Genomic DNA, 24,865 nt, shown 5'->3' with positions numbered 1-24,865 from the left:
TTTCTGGCAAACAAAACTTGATTTACTGTACAGGCACATGCTTACATATTATTTCCAAGACTGTTATTTAAGTTCAAAACTTATCAACACAAAAATGAATAAGATATTTCTACCGTATTTCACACTGAAACATATTCTGAATCTAAAAAAAAAAACTGAAAAATTAAGAAGTAACTAAACACATACACAAGTCTTAGTCTTTCATGTAAACATGAACCATGTAAAACGCTTGACATTCTGTCCCCCTCACTTTTGAAATGATTGCTACGCCCCTGATTCCACATCCCCCCACACTCATTTACATTTCAATGCAGGATGGCTTTTTGAAGGTGTTTTAGGTAAACTGGTCTGAGCGCTTACAAATACAGCTACCAATGTTCAAGTATCTGTGCAACTTCTCAAATAAAAACTAGATGCAGTTGATAAACTAGATGCAGTTACGGAAGATATTTATCACGTTTTGAAGGCCCATCTAAAAGCACACCTAATCCCGCATAGATCTGAATGCAGAGAAGCTCCTCAAAGCGATGCTGGTGGTCTTAAAATTATCAGTGGGGAAAACTATCACCTCAGTTTTGTGTTCATTTAAAGACACAATTTTTTTGCAAGCCAAGATGTAACCTCATCTTAGCATAATAAAAGAGAAATGGAAGCAGACGGATCATTTCTCTCAATAGGTGTATATACGTATATTGTGGTGTCTTCAGCATAAGAATGGAAGGAAACACCATGTCTTATTAAAATATAGAACCCAATGGTAGCATGTAGAACGAGTAAAGGGAGGGCGCCGAGATCGATCCCTGTGGAGGTGAGCGACAGAACAGAAGAAATGACCTATCCTGAACAAAAACTTTCTGTTCCATAAATAAGATTGAAACCAGTTAACAGTTAAAAAGATAATTGAAGTAATTTTCAAACTAAAGCAGTGTTCATTTTGACAACAAATTTTGATTTAGTTTTAGTCTTTTGACTAAAATGTCATTTAGTTTGTCATATTTTAGTCATCTGAATTGTTTTAGTCTAGTTTTAGTCAACGAAATTCAATATGATTTTAGCAGCCTGGTCTCATTGTTAATACGTAGGTATTTTAAGTTTTTTGCAAAGATAGAAAACATACTTTTTTGTACGTTTGGATAGATGCTGAAATGTATAATATATACGTATTTGCAACATTTAAAAGTAACATTATTATGTTTTTACAGCTACAAAACGTTAAGTATTTACGTATATTCTATGTCATAAAGATATCTGTATCCCTTTTTACCATTTTATGTAAGATCCCATAACCCTAATCCCAAACCTAAACATAACTACACTGTAAACGATTTCTGTTGTTTTCACAGGATTATACAGTTTTTGTCAACAGTTTCTTACTGTATAATCTATGTACAGTAAGTTACAGTAGAATTTAGTTGTTTTCACAGTATTATTTTGTTTTTTCAACAATTATGTACTGTGCACACAGTTGACAGTATGTTACTGTAGAATTTCAATGCATTCTGGGAAATTATCAGTTACTGTTAATCTAAATACAGCAGTGCAAACTGACCGCGAAAAACTCGACACAGTTCCACGGGTAAAATTGCTAGACCTCTAATGTTATTATTCTTACATTAAAAAAAAAAGAAATGTAGCACTGGGCCAGTGACCATGAACAGCCTTAATTCAGTGTGCATGAGAGCGCATTTGAATTTTGAAAGAGTTTGTCGTGTCAGTGGTGCCGCTGTCTTTTCTGCCGACCAGGAACTTCTTCATCTGGTAAGTAATAATTATTATGGATTCTTGCTATAACTTTAAAGTTATATAGAATAGCTGACCACAATTTCTGTATTCAATTTAATCTATTCTAGACATTTTACTATAAGATGTACAATTTGACACTCTTCAATGTAACCTAGGGACATGTTACTGTCAATTTAAATACATAAGTAAATCTGCGCGTGCGCTTAATCTGCGCGTGCGCGAGCGATCGGTTGTTTGTGTTTGTAGCTCCGGAGAATTTCTTCACAAATCCTTGATTTTCTTCTTTACCACTTATTTATAAACAAGCACTTTCTATTTTTATATTATGTGAACTTATCCTCGATGGTATTCCTTATAAAAAACAATTGGATTGCTTTGACATCGCTACTTATATCCAACCTCCCTAAATCCTGGCTACTAGCCTTTAGCCCGCTAGCATTCCACGCGTGCCCTCTCGCCTATTGATCGTCTCATTTTACACCCGTTTCACTGAATCCTGGCTATTTCCGACATTTCAATCCTAAATTAGTAGTGATAGTTGTAGTATCACTACTAATTTACTGATCATCCGTTATAATGGCGAACATATCAGATGCGTGTCTAACATTACCTTTGAGTGCAGATGAGGACACATTCGAGCTCTTCACGGTGAAGCAGGAGCTGGAATACGTCGAGAAACAGATCCGCGGTCTGCTGGTGAAGCAAGCCGAGCTGCTGGATCGGCGCTCAACGCTTGAAGCATCACGCGCCGACGCTAACAAATCAAATCACTCTTTGACTCCGAGTTCATCTACGCCGTACGTTACTCTGCCGAGGAAGATGCGATCATCTAAGGCTTCATTCACTCCGGCACCGAAACAACATGGACCATGGATCACACAGCGGAAGACTCGAGCCAGAGCTGCCTCTCCGCCCCTCCCGGTCTTCGAGATCTCCACCCGGAACCGCTTCTCCCCTCTTCGCGAGCCGGAACGCGATGACGCCGTGATCATCGGCACATCCATAGTCCGCCATGTCCGCGCTAATTCGGATAAAGGTAAAGTGCGCACTCACTGCTTTCCTGGTGCTCGTGTTCTTGATGTTGCTGCACAGGTTCCCGAGATCCTGAACGGGGACGAGCGCGTCGGAGCTGTTGTGCTGCACGCGGGAGCGAACGACATCAGGCTGCGGCAGACGGAGGTTCTGAAGAAGGACTACAGGAGCCTGATCGAGACGGTACGCAGCACAGCGCCAAAAGCAGCGATCATCGTGTCTGGACCGCTTCCCACGTACAGACAAGGACAGGAAAGGTTCAGTAGACTTTTTGCATTAAATGAATGGTTAATGTCATTGTGTAATGAACAGGGGCTGCACTTTGTAAATAACTGGCATCTGTTTTGGGAAAGACCGAGGCTGTACAGCACAGATGGTCTCCATCCCAGCCGAATCGGAGCGGCTGTGCTGTCGGACAACATTTCCAAGACATTACGCACCTGATGACTAATGAGTCAAAGTCCAAATTACAGCCTTTGCGGTCCAAACTTAACTAATAAGCATAGTGTGGAACATTATATAGAAACTGTGTCTATTCCTCGTTTAGTGAAGCCAAACAATAAATCTAGTGTAGGATCTAGCAAAAATCTTATTGTAATTAAACCAGAAAATCTAAATATCAGTCAACAAAAACAATTTCTAAAGCTAGGTCTCCTAAACATTAGATCGCTCACACCTAAGGCGGTTATTGTAAATGAAATGGTCACAGACAATAATTTCGATGTTCTGTGCCTTACTGAAACCTGGCTTAAACCAAATGAGTATTTCGGTCTAAACGAATCTACTCCGCCAGGATACTGTTATAAACATGAGCCTCGTCTGATCGGTCGTGGCGGCGGTGTTGCAACAATCTATAAAGATATTTTTAATATTACTCAGAAAACAGGTCACAGGTTTAATTCATTTGAAGTACTTGTGCTAAATGTTACGCTCTTAGATGTAAGAAGGAAATCTATATTATCTCTAGCCCTGGCTACTGTATATAGACCTCCAGGGCCATATGCTGAATTCCTAAAAGAGTTCGCAGACTTTCTCTCGGATCTATTGGTAAATGTCGATAAAGCAATAATTGCTGGAGATTTTAACATACACGTAGATAATACAAATGATGCTTTAGGGGCTGCGTTTACAGATTTATTAAACTCCTTTGGGGTCAAACAAAACGTCAGTGGTCCCACTCATCGTCTAAATCATACACTAGATTTAATTATATCATATGGAACCGATCCAACTGATATAGATATTATACCGCAAAGCGATGATGTCACTGATCATTACATGGTGACTTGCATAATACGTACTGCTGAAATATGTCATGTTGCGCCACGTTACAGACCAGGCAGAACAATCCTTCCAACCACTATAGATGGATTTTCAAATAGCTTACCTGATCTATCTAAGCTGCTAAGTGAACCCAAACAAACAGATGAATTAGAGGAAATGACTAGCAGTTTAAGCACCATTCTTACTAGTACATTAGATATTGTTGCGCCAATTAGATTAAAAAAGGTTCGAGAGAAAATTAAAGCACCATGGTACAACAGTGCTACGCATGCTATCAAGAGAGAAACTCGCAACTTAGAGCGTAAATGGAAACAAACTAATTTAGAGGTCTTTAGAATCGCGTGGAAAGACAGTATGTCACGTTATAAAAAGACACTAAAAACAGCCAGGGCTGAGCATCTCCGCAAACTAATCGAAAATAACCAAAATAATCCAAGATTTTTATTTAACACCGTGGCTAGACTAACAAATAAACAGACATCACCAGAGCAAAATATACCTTTACAGTTTAGTAGTAATGATTTTATGAATTACTTCAACGTGAAAATAGAAAGCATCCGAAACAAAATTATAAATGTACAATCCGCTATGGTGTCTTATGATTCAGCTTCAATTATGGACCCTCTAGAACAACTAAACCGCTTTACAACGATAGGACAGGAGGAGCTAAATAAACTTATCATTGCATCTAAACCAACAACTTGTTTATTAGATCCAATACCCACTAAACTACTGAAAGAACTATTACCTGTAGTGGAAGAGCCTCTCCTCAATATTATTAACTCGTCTTTATCTTTAGGTCATGTCCCAAAAATATACAAGCTGGCTGTAATAAAACCGCTCATTAAGAAACCGCAATTAGATCCAAATAACTTAGCAAATTACAGACCCATTTCAAATCTTCCATTTATGTCCAAAATACTTGAAAAAGTAGTGTCCGCTCAACTGTGCTCTTTCCTGCAAGAAAATTATATCTATGAAAAATTCCAGTCAGGATTCAGACCGCATCATAGTACAGAAACTGCGCTAGTTAAAGTTACAAATGATTTACTTTTAGCTTCTGACCAAGGCTGTATCTCAATACTAGTCCTACTTGATCTTAGCGCTGCGTTCGACACTATAGATCATAAAATACTCTTGGATCGACTACAAAACTTCACCGGTGTTCAGGGACAGGCATTAAGCTGGTTTAGATCGTACTTATCGGACCGTTCTCATTTTGTCTGTTTAAATGGGAAAAAATCAAAGATAACGTCAGTAGACTATGGAGTACCGCAAGGATCAGTTTTAGGCCCTCTGCTATTCTCAATATATATGCTGCCACTTGGTAATATTATAAGAAAACATGGAATTAATTTCCACTGTTACGCTGACGACACTCAATTATATATTTCATCACGACCAGATGAAAACACTAACTCATCTAAAATGACAGAGTGTCTCAAAGATATAAAATGCTGGATGACGCGTAATTTCCTGCTATTAAATTCAGATAAAACGGAGGTATTACTTATTGGTCCAAAAAACTACTCACAAAACCTCTTACAATACAACTTTAATATAGACGAATGTCCTGTTACTTTATCCACTACAGTAAAAGACCTGGGTGTTATACTAGACCGCAACTTGTCGTTCGAAAATCATATTTCATATGTTACAAGAACAGCCTTTTTCCACCTTAGAAACATTGCTAAGCTACGTAACATGCTATCTATTTCTGATGCAGAAAAATTAGTTCACGCATTCATGACCTCGAGACTAGATTACTGTAATGCTTTATTAGCCGGTTGTCCTGCATCCTCAATAAACAAGCTACAGTTAGTACAAAATGCAGCTGCTAGAGTTCTTACTAGGTCAAGAAAATATGATCATATAACACCGATTTTATCATCTCTACACTGGTTACCTATTAAGTTCCGCATCAACTACAAAATACTACTACTGACCTATAAAGCCCTAAATGGTTTAGCACCTATGTACTTAACGGACCTTCTTTCGCCCTACAATCCACCGCGTTCCTTAAGATCACTAAATTCAAGGCTTCTGGTCATTCCTAGGATATTGAAGTCCAGTAAAGGAGGGAGGGCGTTCTCGCATTTAGCTCCAAAACTCTGGAATGGCCTTCCCGATACGGTCCGAGCCTCTGACTCGCTGACACAGTTCAAAACTAGATTAAAGACGCATCTCTTTAGTCAAGCATTCACATAATGCTTACCTTCTAGTCCTCTGTTATGCCATACGGAACCGTTTGCCACTGAAACTGCTTAACGCACCAGTGGGGCTCGACAGCCTCTTAGACAAACGGGTCGGCGCGTATGGTTGGGTTGCGGAGAGTTCGGGTTACGGAGAGTTTGTGAGTTATAACGGAAATTATTATGAACATCAGCTATGCTAATTATTTCCCATCTGCCTTTCTGCTGTTATCTCGGGACGCTTGTCCCGAGAAAAATGGCGTTCGTCAGGTCCAGTTTTGTGTCCAGCCTCTCACGGGGATTTCGGATGCCCCAACGCCTGTGATGAGACGACTCAACGCCTGTGATGAGACGACTCAACACCTGCGATATGTTATGGCGCCGTTTGATTCATAAACAATATTTATATTTAATATTTATATTTAAACAATATGAATGTAAGCCAGAGGAGAACTGGCCCCCGACTGAGCCTGGGTTCTCCCAAGGTTTTTTCTCCATCCAATCTGATGGAGTTTGGTTCCTTGCCACTGTCGCCTTGCTTTTGGCTTGCTTTGAGCTTGCTCAGTTGGGGTTATTTATTTAGTGTTTAGCAATGTTGTTGATCTGTGTTGTGCTACTTACATGTTATCACTGTGAAGCTGCTTTGATACAATCTGTATTGTGAAAAGCGCTATATAAATAAATGTGACTTGACTTGACTTGACTTGATAAGTACGAAATGACTGCGAAAAATAACCACAACAAGCTGCCATTTTATGAAGAACTCTTCAGTTCCCTTATTCCCTCTGTGAGAGCGCGCAGGCCATGCATCGCGCCGCTGTCGTCTGCAATGTTTTCGCCATAGCCTACATATGATATATCTGGTTAGTAATTATATATTTTATGCAAACCATATCAGTTACTTACATTAACGGATTAAGGTTAGAACTGGCCGCGGCATGAACTATATGAAGTTACTTGATTAAATGTGATTTTATTAACATGTATATCATATATAGCCTCTTATAAGGTCAAAATGGTCTAATCAGTTTTGTTATTTACCACGTTATGTCGGTGGAAACGCCTGCACGTTCATTATTTTATAACTTTATAGGGTTGGGAATTGAAAATCGATAAATGTATCCTTAAATCTGATATCCAAGGTTAGGATTCGGATTAGCCTATTGTTATAAAATTAAAGTTTCGATTCCTCTTATCGATTTGTTCACGCTTATTTTTGTGTAAATCCTGACCTGGCAATCTGCTATTTAAGTTAACGTTAATGTTTACCTCAGTGGCAGTCTCTACCGCAGCGCCCAAAAAGTGCAGTTTTGTCCAAATACAAAGCTATGTGTGACATTTACAGTATTGTCTGATATCGTAATTGTTTTTATAACTATGTGTAAACTGACATGTAACGTTACTTATTTGAAGGGAAAGACGCCCTGTCAAGCTTCTTTTGTCATACGATGTAACTTAGTATCACACAAGCAAGATTGACGTTTTCACGTGACCGTAAATGAATTGATTTTAAACAGTCCAACAAACAAGATAGTATTAAGTGAATTACACTTTAGACATCATTTTGTCTGTTTTTGCTGTTTAGCTAAAAAAAAACAACAACAACAAAAACGCTTTTACTGTAAAAACGTCTCGTCTGTTCTCCTTTTCCACAGGTGTGAGCTGTGCATATTAAGAAGACCCCATCCATCTTGACGACCGATGAATTGTAAATCTAATCTAATTTAATTATTCTATTTATCCAACTACTACTACTATACCTTGGCCAAATACTGACCCACTGAGAACATTTTAAACAGATTATTTGCTATCTGTGAATTTTGAACAGATAATTGCCTATCTGCAAGTTGTTAAGAATTGTTCTGGTTCAGTTGCATAAAAGCTTGGATAGAGAACTTCCTATTGCAAATGTTAGAACATTAAGTCTGCATATAAATGATTATTAATACCGTAATGCAAGTTTTTCATGGCACATGTGCATGATGATATTGTTTTGTGTTTAGATTTTTTTAAAGGACACTGGATAACACACTCTAAAAAATGCTGGGTTGTTTTAACCCAACTTTGGGCCAAATATGGACAAACCCAGCCGTTGGGTTAAATTTTTACATTGCATTTTTAAGCCAACATTTGGTTTTGTCCATATTCTACCCAAAAATTGGGTTAAAACAACCCAGCATTTTTTTAGAGTGCAACTTGTCATTTTGTAATACTCATCTGGATTGGTGGTTTACTCGTCAAAGCTAGTTTATACATTTCTCCCAGCCCTGCAAATCTGGTCCTCTAGTTATAAAGGAGCCCAAAACCCTTTAAAATCAGCAACAGACCAGTCTGACCAGTTAGACAGTCTATCTCAAACCAATAGACTATCTAGTTTAAGCCCCCCCCCCTTTCTAATAGATTGATCAGATAGCGCCCCTTTAATCTTTTCTATTTTACCTGTTCATAATCATTTTTGCATGAATTGAAACGCATGATTGTTCATGATTTTCATGCATGATTTAAATTGTATTATATTACATTATTATTATTCATGTATTTAATTTTATTCATGTATTTAAATGTATATATGTAAATGTAATGTGTTTGAAAATACACAATAAACCTTGAGCAGTTAAAGCTTCAATTGTTCTTTTTTCTATTTCCTATAGTGCTACTGTGCAACCTGTAGAATATGTAGAAAATCCATAGAAATATTATTTTAACTGTTAAATAATACTCTATTTCTACGGATTTTCTACATATTCTACAGGTTACACAGTAGCACCAAATAAATACAATAACATTTCATAACTGTATAATACTATACAGTATTATTAAAAATTAACAGTGTAATACTGTACTTTAATATGGTAAGAAATTACAGTAAAATAATGTTATTTGATTTTACAGTATGCTTAACAGTACTGTAGTTAGTGTTAAAGTAATTTTATTGTTGAATGAAATACAGCAAGTACTGGATAATTGTTGCCAGTAAGTTACTGTTAATTTGACAAGACATTTTTTTACAGTGTATTTTATACAGAATATAAAAAAAGGATAAAACATAATGGACAGATGTGTTGGGAAATGGCAGTTCTATTAACAATATGGCATTAAAATATATTTTGAGCCACCAATCCTACTCCTACCCCTAAACCTACCCCTAACAATTCGTTAAAACTACGTAAACTAACGTTACAATGGGCTATATGCACGCATAAGTTCCGCATTTGACGTAAGGATGCTCGTCCATTTCCGGTTGTGTAGATTAAAGCAGAGGAAAACCGGAGAAAACGGGATTATGGCAGAGTCTTCAATATTTACTGTCCTCCCGTCTTTGAAACGAAACGTACATACGTTTAGATGTAATTTTATATATAGTTATGTTTATTTAATATAATTTTAAAAAGAAGCATAAACACAACGAGGGGTGTCTGTTTTATCTGTTTTTGTGACTAACGTTTCATTAGTATAACCATGGAGTATAAAATTCAATATAAATTCTCGGTATTGCATTGGACTCTACGATCGGCAGAAGTTATCGAGCATCCCTAATGCTTCACCGGAAATAACGCCGTGCATAGAGCCCATTATGAAGAAAAACGTGACTAACAAAAAAGTATAATCACAATAATATATTTATTGCGAAAATGTCAAAACCGCTACCAAAAGCCGTTCACATGAAGATGCTTTGCAGTCGCAGTCCTCTCTGGCAACATTGTAATAGTTTTCTATGAAGTACAGAGCAGAATTTAAATTAATAATCAATGAAAATGTTCATCCGGCTTCAGTTAGCAGCTTCGCACTATTTCAAAAGAACTAAACCAACCGTCACAGTCCTTCATGTCTCAATCTGTGATGAGGCAGGGAAGAGCTAATGACCATTTGATATCTCTGCCGTAAAACACGACGTATCGCTTCTCAAGGGCGTGATTTTTGAATTTGAATTCATCACCAGCGCGGGATTTGACGTGTACGGTTGCTGCTGAGAATGGAGGCGAAGATCACGACTGGATAAAAGGTTGAATTAGGATTTTTTTCTTGTAAACAACGTAGGCTATGGATTCTAAAGATTTGGATTACATCAAACTAATAAAATTGATGTCTTTTGTGAATTTATGTTTTGTTTTATAGGAGAAAACACTTTCTGTGCCTCACGGCAAATAAACTATATTACAAAATGGTTAAACGAGTAAAGTTAAAGAATGTATTTTTAAGGTTTTATAGTGTATTGTTTAACACCATGCAGGCGAAACGAGCAAAATGTTAATATTTATGAGTATTATATCAATAAATGAGACTGAAAACGTAATGAATAAGACAGTTGAATGCAATAGAGTCAAAACATAATGCTACGATTTTAATATGCATAAATTGTGATATGTACAAATGTGTACATCGGTGGATTTGTTCAAATGTAAATAAATTACGTTTTTGTGCTGTCAATAACGTAAATATTTGACATTTTAGTTCTGTAAATATGTCAGTATTATACGTTTCTGCGCATATAAAACGTAATTATATGTACGTATGATAGAACTACACTTTACGTACAAATGCATACGTATTCTCATGAGATCACATTGGATTTTAGTCGACTAAAATATAATGGGTTTAGTTAAATTGTAATGCGTTAATTTAGAATTTAGAATAGAATAAAATGTACAAACCCATACACTCCCGAAGAAAACATCTATTAACCTATTAATATAAATGATTTAAAAGTCTGAACATGCAATACAGATACGGATTTAACTACTGTGATTTAAAAAATATCTTAAAATTAAATAAAAACCACTTTTCCTAAAGTACAACACAGCCTTTTCAATGGATGATATACAGTATGCATTCTTTATAACCATGCATACATCCTTCTTCATTCTTTCAAGCAGAAATATTCTTTGTGTAAATTAAATATAATTAATCCTTATTATACTAAAGCTATTAACAAACTGTGATTGCTTTTCTCTTTTTCTTTGGTTGCTTGATCAATATTAAGGACACAGACCACATTATGTTTGATGCCACTTTCACTTTAAGACGTCGGATTATTTCCAATGACATGCGGATCCAATCGCACTGATGCACATCCGATACACTCACAACTGTTTAAGACATAACCGACATAATTTACATGAATACTGTCCAAAGCGGACATTTAAAGCACTCAATAACCTTGCCCCTTCATATTTATTGGACCTTCTTAATATCTATATTCGATCTCGGACTTTAAGATCGTCTTCCTCGCTCACTCTTGTTCTCCCTAGAACCCGCACTACTTCTATGGGGTCCCGGGCTTTTAGTTTTGCAGCTCCTTATTTATGGAACCTGCTGCCACAGGATGTGCGAAACAGTGAAAGTATTCATGTTTTTAAATCTTGCCTTAAGACCCATCTTTTCCGGCAGGCTTTTATGTTTTATGTGATTTATATATATATATATATATATATATATATATATATATATATATTGTCACAGGTCGAGGGGAGGAACGCTCGGGTGACCAACCACCCCCCCTCTAACTGAGTCACCACCGTGAGGAGCCGACACCACAGGCACACAACAGAGGACCCGGAGACAGAGATAAATTTCAAAGGAGTAACAATCTTTATTAAGCCAAAGGTTTCTCACAGTTCAAGAGACTCTCGTCGATGTATGATGATGGAGCAGGGGGGTTGAATCTTACTTCTCCCCAGCGGTGCTGCAGACTTCCAGACCCAAGAGAAAGTATGTCAGGTAAGGATTCTTCACGGTACAAAGTACTCTCGTTGGTGCACGATAATAAAGCAGTGGATTAAAAGCTTACTTTTCCCCCAGCGGTGCTGCAGACTTCCAGACTCGGACAGTAAGTATGGCGGGTAAGGATTCTTCACAGTACAGAGTACTCTCGTTGGTGCACGATAATAAAGCAGTGGATTAAAAGCTTACTTTTCCCCCAGCGGTGCTGCAGACTTCCAGACTCAGACAGTAAGTATGGCGGGTAAGGATTCTTCACAATACAGAGTACTCTCGTTGGTGCCCGATAATAAAACAGTGGATTAAAAGCTTACTTTTCCCCCAGCGGTGCTGCAGACTTCCAGACTCGGACAGTAAGTATGGCGGGTAAGGATCCTTCACAGTACAGAGTACTCTCGTTGGTGCACGATAATAAAACAGTGGATTAAAAGCTTACTTTTCCCCCAGCGGTGCTGCAGACTTCCAGACTCGGACAGTAAGTATGGCAGGTAAGGATTCTTCACAGTACAGAGTACTCTCGTGGGTGCACGGTAATGAAGCAGTGGATTAAACGATTACTTTATCAGCGTTGCTGTATACTTCTGGGCTCAAACAGTAAGTAGAACAGGTGAGGATATTCACAGTACACAGTACTCTCTCTTCAGTTCACAATAGGGAGACAGTGAGTCATAAGGTTACTTTACCAGTGGTGCTGTATGCTTCTGGGCTCAAACAGCAAGTAGAACAGGTGTGGATCTTCACAGTACAAAGTACTCTCTCCTCAGTTCACAGTAGGGCGACAGTGGGTTAAACGATTACTTTATCAGCGTTGCTGTATACTTCTGGGCTCAAACAGTAAGTAGAACAGGTGAGGATAGTCACAGTACACAGTACTCTCTCTTCAGTTCACAATAGGGAGACAGTGAGTCATAAGGTTACTTTACCAGTGGTGCTGTATGCTTCTGGGCTCAAACAGCAAGTAGAACAGGTGTGGATATTCACAGTACAAAGTACTCTCTCCTCAGTTCACAGTAGGGCGACAGTGGGTTAAACGATTACTTTATCAGCGTTGCTGTATACTTCTGGGCTCAAACAGTAAGTAGAACAGGTGAGGATAGTCACAGTACACAGTACTCTCTCTTCAGTTCACAATAGGGGGGCAGAGAGTCATAAAGTTACTTTACCAGTGGTGCTGTATGCTTCTGGGCTCAAACAGCAAGTAGAACAGGTGGAGATCTTCACAGTACAAAGTACTCTCTCTTCAGTTCACTGTATCACTCTGGGCTTCTGACGGGGGCAGATATAATAACCTTCCACGAACGTGTAAGCATGGATGGGGGCCACTTCTCAACAAAGACACAGCACACTTGTGTTCCTTCAATTCCACAGCAATAAATCAATGTGTATCAATAAGGCAAAAGCACTGCAATTCACTCACACGATAGGGTTGGACAGAGGCCCCACTCCGGCCGTTGCGCTCGTTTACAGGGTTTTCACTTTTAATTCCTCCTCATCACACTCTGAAACACATAGCTCCTCCAACAGTCAGATCCACATTCACTGTATCCTCTTCAAGTGGTTCAAATGTTCATAAGATGAAAACAATTCACTTATCTTTCCTCTCTCCTTCCACAGCACAGATCCAGCCCCAGCTCGGTCCAGCAGTCTTCCCACAACCGATCAATCTGACCCAGCAAACTCGAATGGGCGATCTCCACACTCCAACGATTTTTCCAAGGAAGCCTGTATCCAGCACTGCCCAGAGTCAACCCTTTGGAATCTTGGCACACTGTACACCCACCAACCGCACTGCAAACACTCTCTAAATGCTCCTTTTATATTGTGGCTTATGAAACAGGGAGTCTGTGTGAGTGCCGCTCCTCTCTCTCTCACACCTGCAATGCATTAGCGCTAATCAGTACGGGCATGTTTCCATCACACCCGGAACCGTAGTGGAGTGTTGCACCCAATATGTTCCCTTAGGAAACTCAGGACTATAAAGAAGGTTCCGTTTACTGAGCGATTTTGTCACCCGTGACATCCCCCCTTGCCAATCGGTTCCAGTCCCTGGAACTGGCGTCCCTCAATTCCATTCGCCGTACCTCTCAGGTGGTTGTCCTCGGGTGTTCCGTTGAGATCGTCGGGGTGGCGAGGGCAGAGCCGCTCTGGCTTCAACCTCAGGGTCCCTCGGGACCACAGCCCACCCTATCATAGGTGCCTCTAAGGCGGGTGGTGCGCTTGGGGCCTCAGCCGCTAGTTGCGGGTAGTTCGGACAGGGACGGAGCAGGTTTCGATGGAGCACCCGTATTGGTCCGGGCTTCCCTTCGGGCCGTACAGAGTAGACGGGGGCATCAGGCCCTTGTCGTTGTTCCACCACATATGGCGTCGACTCCCAGCGGGCACTGAGCTTCCCTTTCCCTGGGCGCCGGTTGTCCCATACCAGCACTCGCTCCCCAGGTAACAAAGGGGCCTCTCGGGCAGTCCGGTCGTATAGTCTCTTATTCTTGGCGGCTGCTGTACTCAGATGGTCTGAGACTCGTCGGTAGGCATTGAGCAGTTGGTGGTGGTGCCGATTTACCCAGTCAGTGGTACTATACCCTCTTTCTGCAGCCTCGGTCCCCATGAGCAAGTCCACAGGCAAGCGGAGATGGCGCCCAAACATAAGGTAGGAAGGAGCATACCCGGTGACACTGTGCACACTGTTGTTGTATGCTTGTAACAGCGAGGGAAGACTCTCGGCCCATTGGCCCTGTTGTTCACTCTCTAGGGTCCCCAGCAACCCCAGCAAGGTCTGGTTGAATCTTTCGCACCCTCCGTTACCCTGAGGGTGGTATGAGGTCGTATGGGTCTTTCGGCACCCATAGAGGCAGCTCAGCTCTTGGATGACCCGGGACTCGAAATTTGAACCTTGGTCCGAGTGTAGGGTTTCTGGGCAGCCAAAAGGTTGTATCACTGCTCTCCAAAGGGCGTTGGCTGTGGTAACTGCCGTTTGATCGACGGTGGGGACGGCCCAGGCATATTTAGTAAATAGGTCCGTCATGACCAGAATATTCTGGAATCGGTCTGTTGGTCGACCCAGAGTCAGGAAATCTATCCCTACGATATGCAGAGGTGCTTTCGGTCGCAGGGGGACCAATGGAGCTCGGACCTCCTTCCTGCGTTTGAACAAGGTACACCGTGGGCAGCTCTGAACAAATTCCTCAACTTTCTTTTCCATCCTAGGCCAGTGGAAATACCTCCTCAGCAGGGACAGTGTCCTCTCTTGGCCCTGATGACCAGTATGGGTGTGATAGGCATTCAACAGCTCCGAAACTTGGCCCTCTGGTACAACAACTTGGTGTACAGTCTCCTGTGTGCGGGGATCCCGTCTTGAACGACAAATTACTCCTTCTCGGAGTTGCAGCCTCTTCCACTGTCTCAGAAGCTGTCGTACCCCCACCGTCTGAGACCGTCTTTCCTCTGCCCTCGGCATGTTTCCCTGTCGGAGGTACAACAGGAGCTGACCCAAATCCGCATCTCTCTGCTGCAGCTCTCTCCACCGTCCGGGGTCCCACCCCCAACTAGATGGAACAGACTCCGGGGCCCCGGGAGCTTCCACCACGGCCACCAGCAGCTCATCTTCGGTACCAAGGGCACCGAGGGGTGCTTGATCGTCCCTCTGGGTGGCTGGGAGTCTGGACAGGGCATCTGCATTTACGTGCTCTCTGCCGGGACGGTATTTTAGCTGGTAATCATAATTTGCTAGCTGTGCCACCCAGCGCTGCTCCACTGCCCCCAATTTAGCGGATTTCAAGTGTACTAAGGGATTATTGTCTGTAATCACCGTTACCTTGGCTCCCCACAAGTAGTCTTTAAACTTCTCCGTCATGGCCCACTTCATCGCCAGTAGTTCGATTTTAAAGGAGCTATAGTTTGCAGCGTTTCGCTCGGCGGGATGTAAACTTCGACTTGCGTACGCGATCACTCTCTCCACTCCTTGATGCTCTTGGGCCAGCACAGCCCCCAGTCCTGCATTGCTGGCGTCAGTGTACAGGAGAAACGGCTGGGTGAAATCTGCATAGGCTAAGATTGGGGCCTTTAGGAGTTCCTGTTTAAGGTTCTGGAAAGCGGTCTCACAGGTGGAATCCCAGTGTACTGAGGGGGAGCCTTTACCACGGGCACGTCCAGTGCCAGCCAAGAGTTGGTTCAGTGGCTTAGCAAGCCCAGAGAATCCCTTTATAAAGCGACGATAGTATCCCACAAAGCCCAGGAACGACCGCACCTGTCTTACTGTCCGGGGTGGCTCCCATCCTTGGACCGCCGCCACCTTCTCTGGGTCAGGGGAGATCCCTACAGCACTGACACGATGTCCCAAGAACTGCACCTCTTTCCGCAGTAACTGGCATTTTTCCGGCCTAAGCTTCAGCCCATATTTCTCCATGGCCCTGAAAACTCCTTCCAGATGATGCAGGTGAGTGTGGAAATCAGGGGAGAAGACGATCACATCGTCTAGGTAGACCAGCGTTGAGTCGACTAATTGTCCTCCTAGGCAGCGCTGCATCAGGCGTTGGAAAGTCGCAGGAGCGTTGCACAGACCGAACGGCATACGGTCCCATTCAAATAACCCAAACGGGGTGGTGAAAGCTGTCTTCTCCCTATCCCGGTCATCCACCTGCACCTGCCAGTATCCACTTGCCAGGTCCAATGTCGAGTACCATGCCGCTTGGGTAAGACTGGTGAGTGAGTCTTCAATCCGTGGCAACGGGAATGCATCTTTCTTCGTTACACTGTTAAGTTTGCGATAGTCGACGCAAAACCTCCAGGCTCCCGTCTTCTTCTGCACCAGAACGATGGGCGCAGCCCAAGGACTACTGCTTTCTCGGATGATTCCTCCCTCCAGCATACCTTTCAACAGGGTGCGGACCTCGGTATAAAGAGTGGGGGGCACCGGACGGTACCGCTCTCGACTAGGTGTCGCCTCACCAGTGGGTATTTGATGCTTCACCACCCCTGTGCAGCCATAGTCCTCTTCATGTTTTGAAAACACATGTTGCCACTTCCTCAAAAGCTCCTGAAGCTGTACCACTTGCTCCTCTTCCAGATTCTCACCCTTCAGGGACTCTCCCATCAGATGGGCCGGCATCCCTCCTCCAACCGAACCCAGTTCTACCTCAACAGGGCGGACGGCCACTTCCACCATCGCAGGGCTCACCTGTCTGAAGCAGACAGCTTGGTGCTCGTGCACCTGGGCAGGACGTACCGAGGAAACTCGGGCCAGACGTTGATGTCGACGAAGGAGCACTGGGTAAGGATTTGTGTTCCGTACTTTTACTGAGACTCGCCCCCGATGGACAACCGCCAGTCCGTGAGCCACCTCAACTGGCTGACAATCTTCGTGAGGCTCTACCAGGACACAGGTGCCTGACCCACGGGGTCTTGCGGGTACTCGGACCCAAAGAACGGTCTCACTCTGAGCTGGGATGGACAGAGCATACCTACAGGCAACTCGACCGATGTCTTCCCTCTCTTCTATGCGATTAGCTGCGTGCACTCTTTTACAATCGGCCAGAATTCGGTCCCATTCCTGTTTTGCCGGTGACGGAGACATCCGAGCCGGCGGCCCCCGAAACAATTCTTCCCAGCAATCCAGTATAACGTTCATCCCTAAAAGTGCTCGATGATTTCCCAAGCAATGATCTCGGACAATAACTACCCCTTTTTGTTGGACGGGGACCCCTTGGACAAGAAAGTCTACCACGATGTACCCTGTGTAGGGGATGTCCAAACCATTAGCCCCCCGTAGGGTCAGCCTGGAAGCTTCAGTTGCTTGGAGCCGATGATCTGCGAACAACTCCTGGGCCAGGCTCTCCGAGAATAGCGTAACTTGAGACCCTGTGTCAACCAAACAGTCTATCGTGACTCCATTAGCTTGAACCTCCACGGTAGGGCAATGTCCCACCCAGTCATCTCGTGCAACAGGAACAGAAAGAGGGTCACACAAAGGGGTCCCGGCCACTTGACCCACAGTGGCCGGTGGAACTAAAAACCCCCTTGAGAACCCCGACGAAGCCCACACTGGCGACTGATATGTCCAGGATCTCCACAATTTATACAAATGGGCCTGCCTTGGTCGTCCCACTGGAACCGGGGGCCCACAGGACGTAGGGGGCGGTGCAGAGGACCTCGCCCTTCCTCTGAATACGACCTCTCTCGCCCCACTGCTCCGCCTTCAACTCGTCCTCGACGAAGCTCACCCAGCAGGTTCCGGGATAATTCCGCCATCTGTCCCTTGACATCCTCCAACAGTTCGGCCCTCAGTTTCTGCTTCCAATCGCTCGGTTCGACAGGCGCAGGTCCACTGGCACTACTTGCTGCCACACAGACTGGTGTGCGAGTTACCTCTCCCTGGTCCAGTTCTAACGCCAAGGCCTCTTGTCGCAGAGCCTCAAAGGTCATAGTGGGGTCTCGTCGAAGCTGGAGTCGTATGCCCTGACGTACTGGCCCTTCACGCAGCCCCAAGACGAATTGATCTCGTAACAAGTCATCCCCTTCACCCAGTCCATGATCCGGCCGCCCCTTCAGCCAGCCAAACTGCTCCCGCAACTTCAAGGAGTATGCCCGCAGTGTCTGCGTAGGCCCCTTTTTATAGTTAAAGAACTGGGCACGAAGAGTGGCCACTGGGGTGGAGTCTCCATATAATCCGAACAAGAAATCGAAGATAGTTTTTGCGGTAGCACGTGTGGCTTCCGATGCAGCCAGAACTTCCCTTTTGGCTTCTCCTTCCAGCGACCCCAACACAAACTGTACTCTCTGTGCTGCACTCAGTCGCTGTAGTCCAGCCAGATACTCCGTCTGCGCCTTCCAATCCTGTAAGCTTAACTCCGATCCCGGTCCTCCATAGCGCTGCGCCCAGGGAGCTCCCATGAAGATCGGCATGACTTGAGGACGTGCCGCAGGTGCCTCTTCGTCCGCCATCGCGTACCTGTGGCCGCTACAACTCACGGTGTGTATCCTGCCGACTACGCCACTTTTGATGTCACAGGTCGAGGGGAGGAACGCTCGGGTGACCAACCACCCCCCCTCTAACTGAGTCACCACCGTGAGGAGCCGACACCACAGGCACACAACAGAGGACCCGGAGACAGAGATAAATTTCAAAGGAGTAACAATCTTTATTAAGCCAAAGGTTTCTCACAGTTCAAGAGACTCTCGTCGATGTATGATGATGGAGCAGGGGGGTTGAAGCTTACTTCTCCCCAGCGGTGCTGCAGACTTCCAGACCCAAGAGAAAGTATGTCAGGTAAGGATTCTTCACGGTACAAAGTACTCTCGTTGGTGCACGATAATAAAGCAGTGGATTAAAAGCTTACTTTTCCCCCAGCGGTGCTGCAGACTTCCAGACTCGGACAGTAAGTATGGCGGGTAAGGATTCTTCACAGTACAAAGTACTCTCTCTTCAGTTCACTGTATCACTCTGGGCTTCTGACGGGGGCAGATATAATAACCTTCCACGAACGTGTAAGCATGGATGGGGGCCACTTCTCAACAAAGACACAGCACACTTGTGTTCCTTCAATTCCACAGCAATAAATCAATGTGTATCAATAAGGCAAAAGCACTGCAATTCACTCACACGATAGGGTTGGACAGAGGCCCCACTCCGGCCGTTGCGCTCGTTTACAGGGTTTTCACTTTTAATTCCTCCTCATCACACTCTGAAACACATAGCTCCTCCAACAGTCAGATCCACATTCACTGTATCCTCTTCAAGTGGTTCAAATGTTCATAAGATGAAAACAATTCACTTATCTTTCCTCTCTCCTTCCACAGCACAGATCCAGCCCCAGCTCGGTCCAGCAGTCTTCCCACAACCGATCAATCTGACCCAGCAAACTCGAATGGGCGATCTCCACACTCCAACGATTTTTCCAAGGAAGCCTGTATCCAGCACTGCCCAGAGTCAACCCTTTGGAATCTTGGCACACTGTACACCCACCAACCGCACTGCAAACACTCTCTAAATGCTCCTTTTATATTGTGGCTTATGAAACAGGGAGTCTGTGTGAGTGCCGCTCCTCTCTCTCTCACACCTGCAATGCATTAGCGCTAATCAGTACGGGCATGTTTCCATCACACCCGGAACCGTAGTGGAGTGTTGCACCCAATATGTTCCCTTAGGAAACTCAGGACTATAAAGAAGGTTCCGTTTACTGAGCGATTTTGTCACCCGTGACAATATATATATATATGTGTGTATTAGGGCTGGGCAAAAAAATAGATTTTTCGATTAATCGGTTTTTAAAATGTGGCCGATTCAAAATCGATTCTCAACGGCCTCGAATCGATTTTTTCCATATAAAGGGCTCGCGGACGCGGTGCGGCGTCTTCTCGTCTCACTGCACTAGGCAAGCACTAAGCGCTGCAGCTGTCGATACACACTCGCGTTTAGGAGTCGGGACACGACGAAATATTCACTTGCACAATCGGGCCAGCATTGCATCGTAACCTATGATGGTAACTAACGTTTATAATTTTCACGTCTTTTTAAGTTTTAGTTTAAACATTCAAGCGATATTAAACCATCCCGTGCTCGCGCACTCTCAGAGATGTCTTTCACTGCGTGCACATACAGTAAAGCCAATCCGCCTCAAACAGCTCGCCTGAAACAAACGTTTTATCCCTGGATTATATCGCTTTAACAGTTAAAAACACGCGACATAATGTCAAAACTCTGGTATTGGTGAGTAACCTCGTAAAGACAGTCTAATGTCTTAAATAAGCATTAAACGCGTGTGACAGACAGACAGTACAAATGAGACAGGGATCCGTTCTTAAAGTGAACGCAGCCATATGTGTCTGTCATTAATTCTGTTGAATTAAAACAACAGAATATAGCATTAATTCTAAGCAATCAGAATTAATAGCCTTTGTATTTAATTCAGTCTGGACTAAAAAGACTATCCAGTGTTATTTTACATTGGATTACTTTATTCAGTTTCTGTAGTATTTCTGACATACCAAAAAAACTCTTTATTCTATTCTATTTATTTGCTACTTTTTTCAGTTTAATTCGAAGATTGAAATCAAGCTTCCATGTGTTACTTAAACTCTTAACAAAAAAACAAACAAAAAAAAAACATTTAGGTAAGATCAACGTAAAAAAAAATGTCTAAATATTTTTATTTTTATTTATCTATATCTATCTCAAACATAAAATAACATAATCCTGTTTGATCAAGCTGTGTGACTGTTCTGACTTTTTTTGCATATTGCATCAAAATCCTGTCTTTTCTTTGTCTGCATTTAGTGTCTCTAAAATAAAAAGAGTTTTATATACAGGTTTGTGGCTCTTAAAAAACTTTTGCTGGTAATTTACTCACCCCCATGTCATCCAAGATGTTCATGTTTTTCTTTCCTCAGTCGAAAAGAAATTAAGGTTTTTGATGAAAACATTCCAGGATTTTTCTCCATATAATGGACTTACATGGGAACCAGACGGTCCAAGGTCGAAAAGACAGTTAATAACAGTTTCAGATGCAGCAGACGATGAATAAGGGTCTTATCATGCGAAACGATCGGTTATTTCAAAACTTATTCCAAAAATGTAACTTTTCTAAGGACAAATGCTAGCCTAGCTCTATTCTGTGAGGCGCGTTTGTAACGTCACGTAATACGTAATTACGTTCAAAAGGTCACGGGCGACGTAGCCGGAAGTACAGAATCAAAATCGTCCGACATCGCTGTTTTACCTTTTAATTACTTTTTTGTAAACAGCGTTTGAGTTAGTTTGCACGTTCAACCTATGCGTTCAACTTGTAAACACTGACTCTGTACTTACGGCTACGTCGCCGTGACCTTTTGAATGTAATCCTGCTGCCGCCACAGAGTGCCATTTAGTTTTATATAAAGTTTAAATTATTTTGTTGTCTCAAATCGTTGATAATGTATACTGACTTTGCCCTATGCTGCAATAAATTTAGTTTTGCATTCATTTACATAAATCAGCTGCTTGAATGACAATTGCTGATGTAATTGGGTTTTCATGTGAGATTCTCAATTCATTCAGTTAACTGATGCTCTGAGGTAGTTTTCAGACTGCAGAATCAGCAACGATTGTATTTAATTGTACAGTACAATTATAACATAGAACAAACATCTTCATTTCATGTCATTAAACATAACAATATTGCTGGCCATACACTGATGAGAAAGTGAGTCCGGTGTGCGATACTTGGAGTTGTCCTAGACGTGGCGCAGCGCTGCGCTTCTCATTCGGTGTGCGACCCCCTTTACGGATGTGTATTTCACTGCCACTTCAATTCACTGTTCACACACACACACAAAGTCCCCACTTGGTTGGATAGATATCATTCAGAAAGTTCCCTCTTGGCTAGTGTGCAGCGACACTGCTGTGTTAATACATGTATATGTTAGTAATATAGACATGTGTGTGCAATGGCACATAACTATGGCAAGTAAATTGTTAGGGACTGCATAACAAAGCATAGAAAGTATATATGAAGAGAGAGCGTTAAATAAGAAAAATAGTATATATATATATATATATATATATATATATACATAATGTATATAATAGATATATAATTTAACTGTAATGAAGACATATTTCACTGCCAGTTCACACTCACAAAGTCCCCACTTGGTTGGATAGATATCGTTCAGAATGTCCCCTCTTTGCCAGTGTGGAGCGACACTGCTGTTAGTAGTATAGAAATATATAGTTTTAGATCGGTAAGATTGTTTATGTTTTTAAAAGAAGTCTCTTCTGCTCACCAAGGCTGAAATTATTTGATAAAAAAAAAACAGTAATATTGTGAAATATTATTACAATTTAAAACAGCGTTTTTCTATGTGAATATATATATATATATATATAATATATATTTATATATATATAATGTATATAATTGATATATAATGTAAGCGTAATTAAGAAAGATTTCACTGCCAGTTCACACACACACACAAAGTCCCCACTTGGTTGGATAGATATCGTTCAGAATGTCCCCTCTTTGCCAGTGTACAGCAACACTGCTGTTAGTAGTATAGAAATATATAGTTTTAGATCGGTAAGATTGTTTATGTTTTTAAAAGAAGTCTCTTCTGCTCACCAAGGCTGAAATTATTTGATAAAAAAAAACAGTAATATTGTGAAATATTATTACAATTTAAAACAGCGTTTTTCTATGTGAATATATATATATATATATATATATATATATATATATATATATATAATGTATATAATAGATATATAATGTAAGCGTAATTAAGAAAGATTTCACTGCCAGTTCACACACACACAAAGTCCCCACTTGGTTGGATAGATATCGTTCAGAATGTCCCCTCTTTGCCAGTGTACAGCGACACTGCTGTTAGTAGTATAGAAATATATAGTTTTAGATCGGTAAGATTGTTTATGTTTTTAAAAGAAGTCTCTTCTGCTCACCAAGGCTGAAATTATTTGATAAAAAAAAACAGTAATATTGTGAAATATTATTACAATTTAAAACAGCGTTTTTCTATGTGAATATATATATATATATATATATAATATATATATATATATATATAATGTATATAATAGATATATAATGTAAGCGTAATTAAGAAAGATTTCACTGCCAGTTCACACACACACAAAGTCCCCACTTGGTTGGATAGATATCGTTCAGAATGTCCCCTCTTTGCCAGTGTACAGCGACACTGCTGTTAGTAGTATAGAAATATATAGTTTTAGATCGGTAAGATTGTTTATGTTTTTAAAAGAAGTCTCTTCTGCTCACCAAGGCTGAAATTATTTGATAAAAAAAAAACAGTAATATTGTGAAATATTATTACAATTTAAAACAGCGTTTTTCTATGTGAATATATATATATATATATATATATATATATATATATATATATATATATATATATATATATATATATATAATGTATATAATAGATATATAATGTAAGCGTAATTAAGAAAGATTTCACTGCCAGTTCACACACACACAAAGTCCCCACTTGGTTGGATAGATATCGTTCAGAATGTCCCCTCTTTGCCAGTGTACAGCGACACTGCTGTTAGTAGTATAGAAATATATAGTTTTAGATCGGTAAGATTGTTTATGTTTTTAAAAGAAGTCTCTTCTGCTCACCAAGGCTGAAATTATTTGATAAAAAAAAACAGTAATATTGTGAAATATTATTACAATTTAAAACAGCGTTTTTCTATGTGAATATATATATATATATAATATATATATATATATATATATATATATATAATGTATATAATAGATATATAATGTAAGCGTAATTAAGAAAGATTTCACTGCCAGTTCACACACACACAAAGTCCCCACTTGGTTGGATAGATATCGTTCAGAATGTCCCCTCTTTGCCAGTGTACAGCGACACTGCTGTTAGTAGTATAGAAATATATAGTTTTAGATCGGTAAGATTGTTTATGTTTTTAAAAGAAGTCTCTTCTGCTCACCAAGGCTGAAATTATTTGATAAAAAAAAACAGTAATATTGTGAAATATTATTACAATTTAAAACAGCGTTTTTCTATGTGAATATATATATATATATATATATATATATATATATAATGTATATAATAGATATATAATGTAAGCGTAATTAAGAAAGATTTCACTGCCAGTTCACACACACACAAAGTCCCCACTTGGTTGGATAGATATCGTTCAGAATGTCCCCTCTTTGCCAGTGTACAGCGACACTGCTGTTAGTAGTATAGAAATATATAGTTTTAGATCGGTAAGATTGTTTATGTTTTTAAAAGAAGTCTCTTCTGCTCACCAAGGCTGAAATTATTTGATAAAAAAAAACAGTAATATTGTGAAATATTATTACAATTTAAAACAGCGTTTTTCTATGTGAATATATATATATATATAT

At 41.2% G+C, this 24,865-nt stretch overlaps 1 protein-coding gene across 1 annotated transcript; it reads right to left on the bottom strand.

The window, feature by feature from the left end:
- Window positions 1-17,136: 17,136 nt before the first annotated feature.
- On the bottom strand, window positions 17,137-20,153 carry LOC148971467 (uncharacterized). The gene is made up of 2 exons (XM_089121925.1): window positions 19,561-20,153; window positions 17,137-19,465 (listed from the first exon to the last, which is right to left on the bottom strand). The coding sequence occupies exon 2, from the start codon at window positions 18,900-18,902 to the stop codon at window positions 17,967-17,969; it is 936 nt and encodes a 311-aa protein (XP_088978051.1). The 5' UTR covers window positions 18,903-19,465; window positions 19,561-20,153; the 3' UTR covers window positions 17,137-17,966.
- Between the last annotated feature and the right edge of the window lie 4,712 nt (window positions 20,154-24,865).

The sequence above is a fragment of the Pimephales promelas genome, chromosome 17, assembly GCF_988280905.1.
Source record: "Pimephales promelas chromosome 17, fPimPro1.hap1.1, whole genome shotgun sequence".
NCBI classification, from domain to species: Eukaryota; Metazoa; Chordata; class Actinopteri; order Cypriniformes; family Leuciscidae; genus Pimephales; species Pimephales promelas.
The sequence above is the reverse complement of the archived record's forward strand: the minus strand, read 5'-3'. Positions and strand labels throughout refer to the sequence as shown.

Excerpts from the sequence above, each read along its gene's own strand:
- LOC148971467 (XM_089121925.1), bottom strand. The coding sequence starts at position 18,902 with ATGGCGGACGAAGAGGCACCTGCGGCACGTCCTCAAGTCATGCCGATC.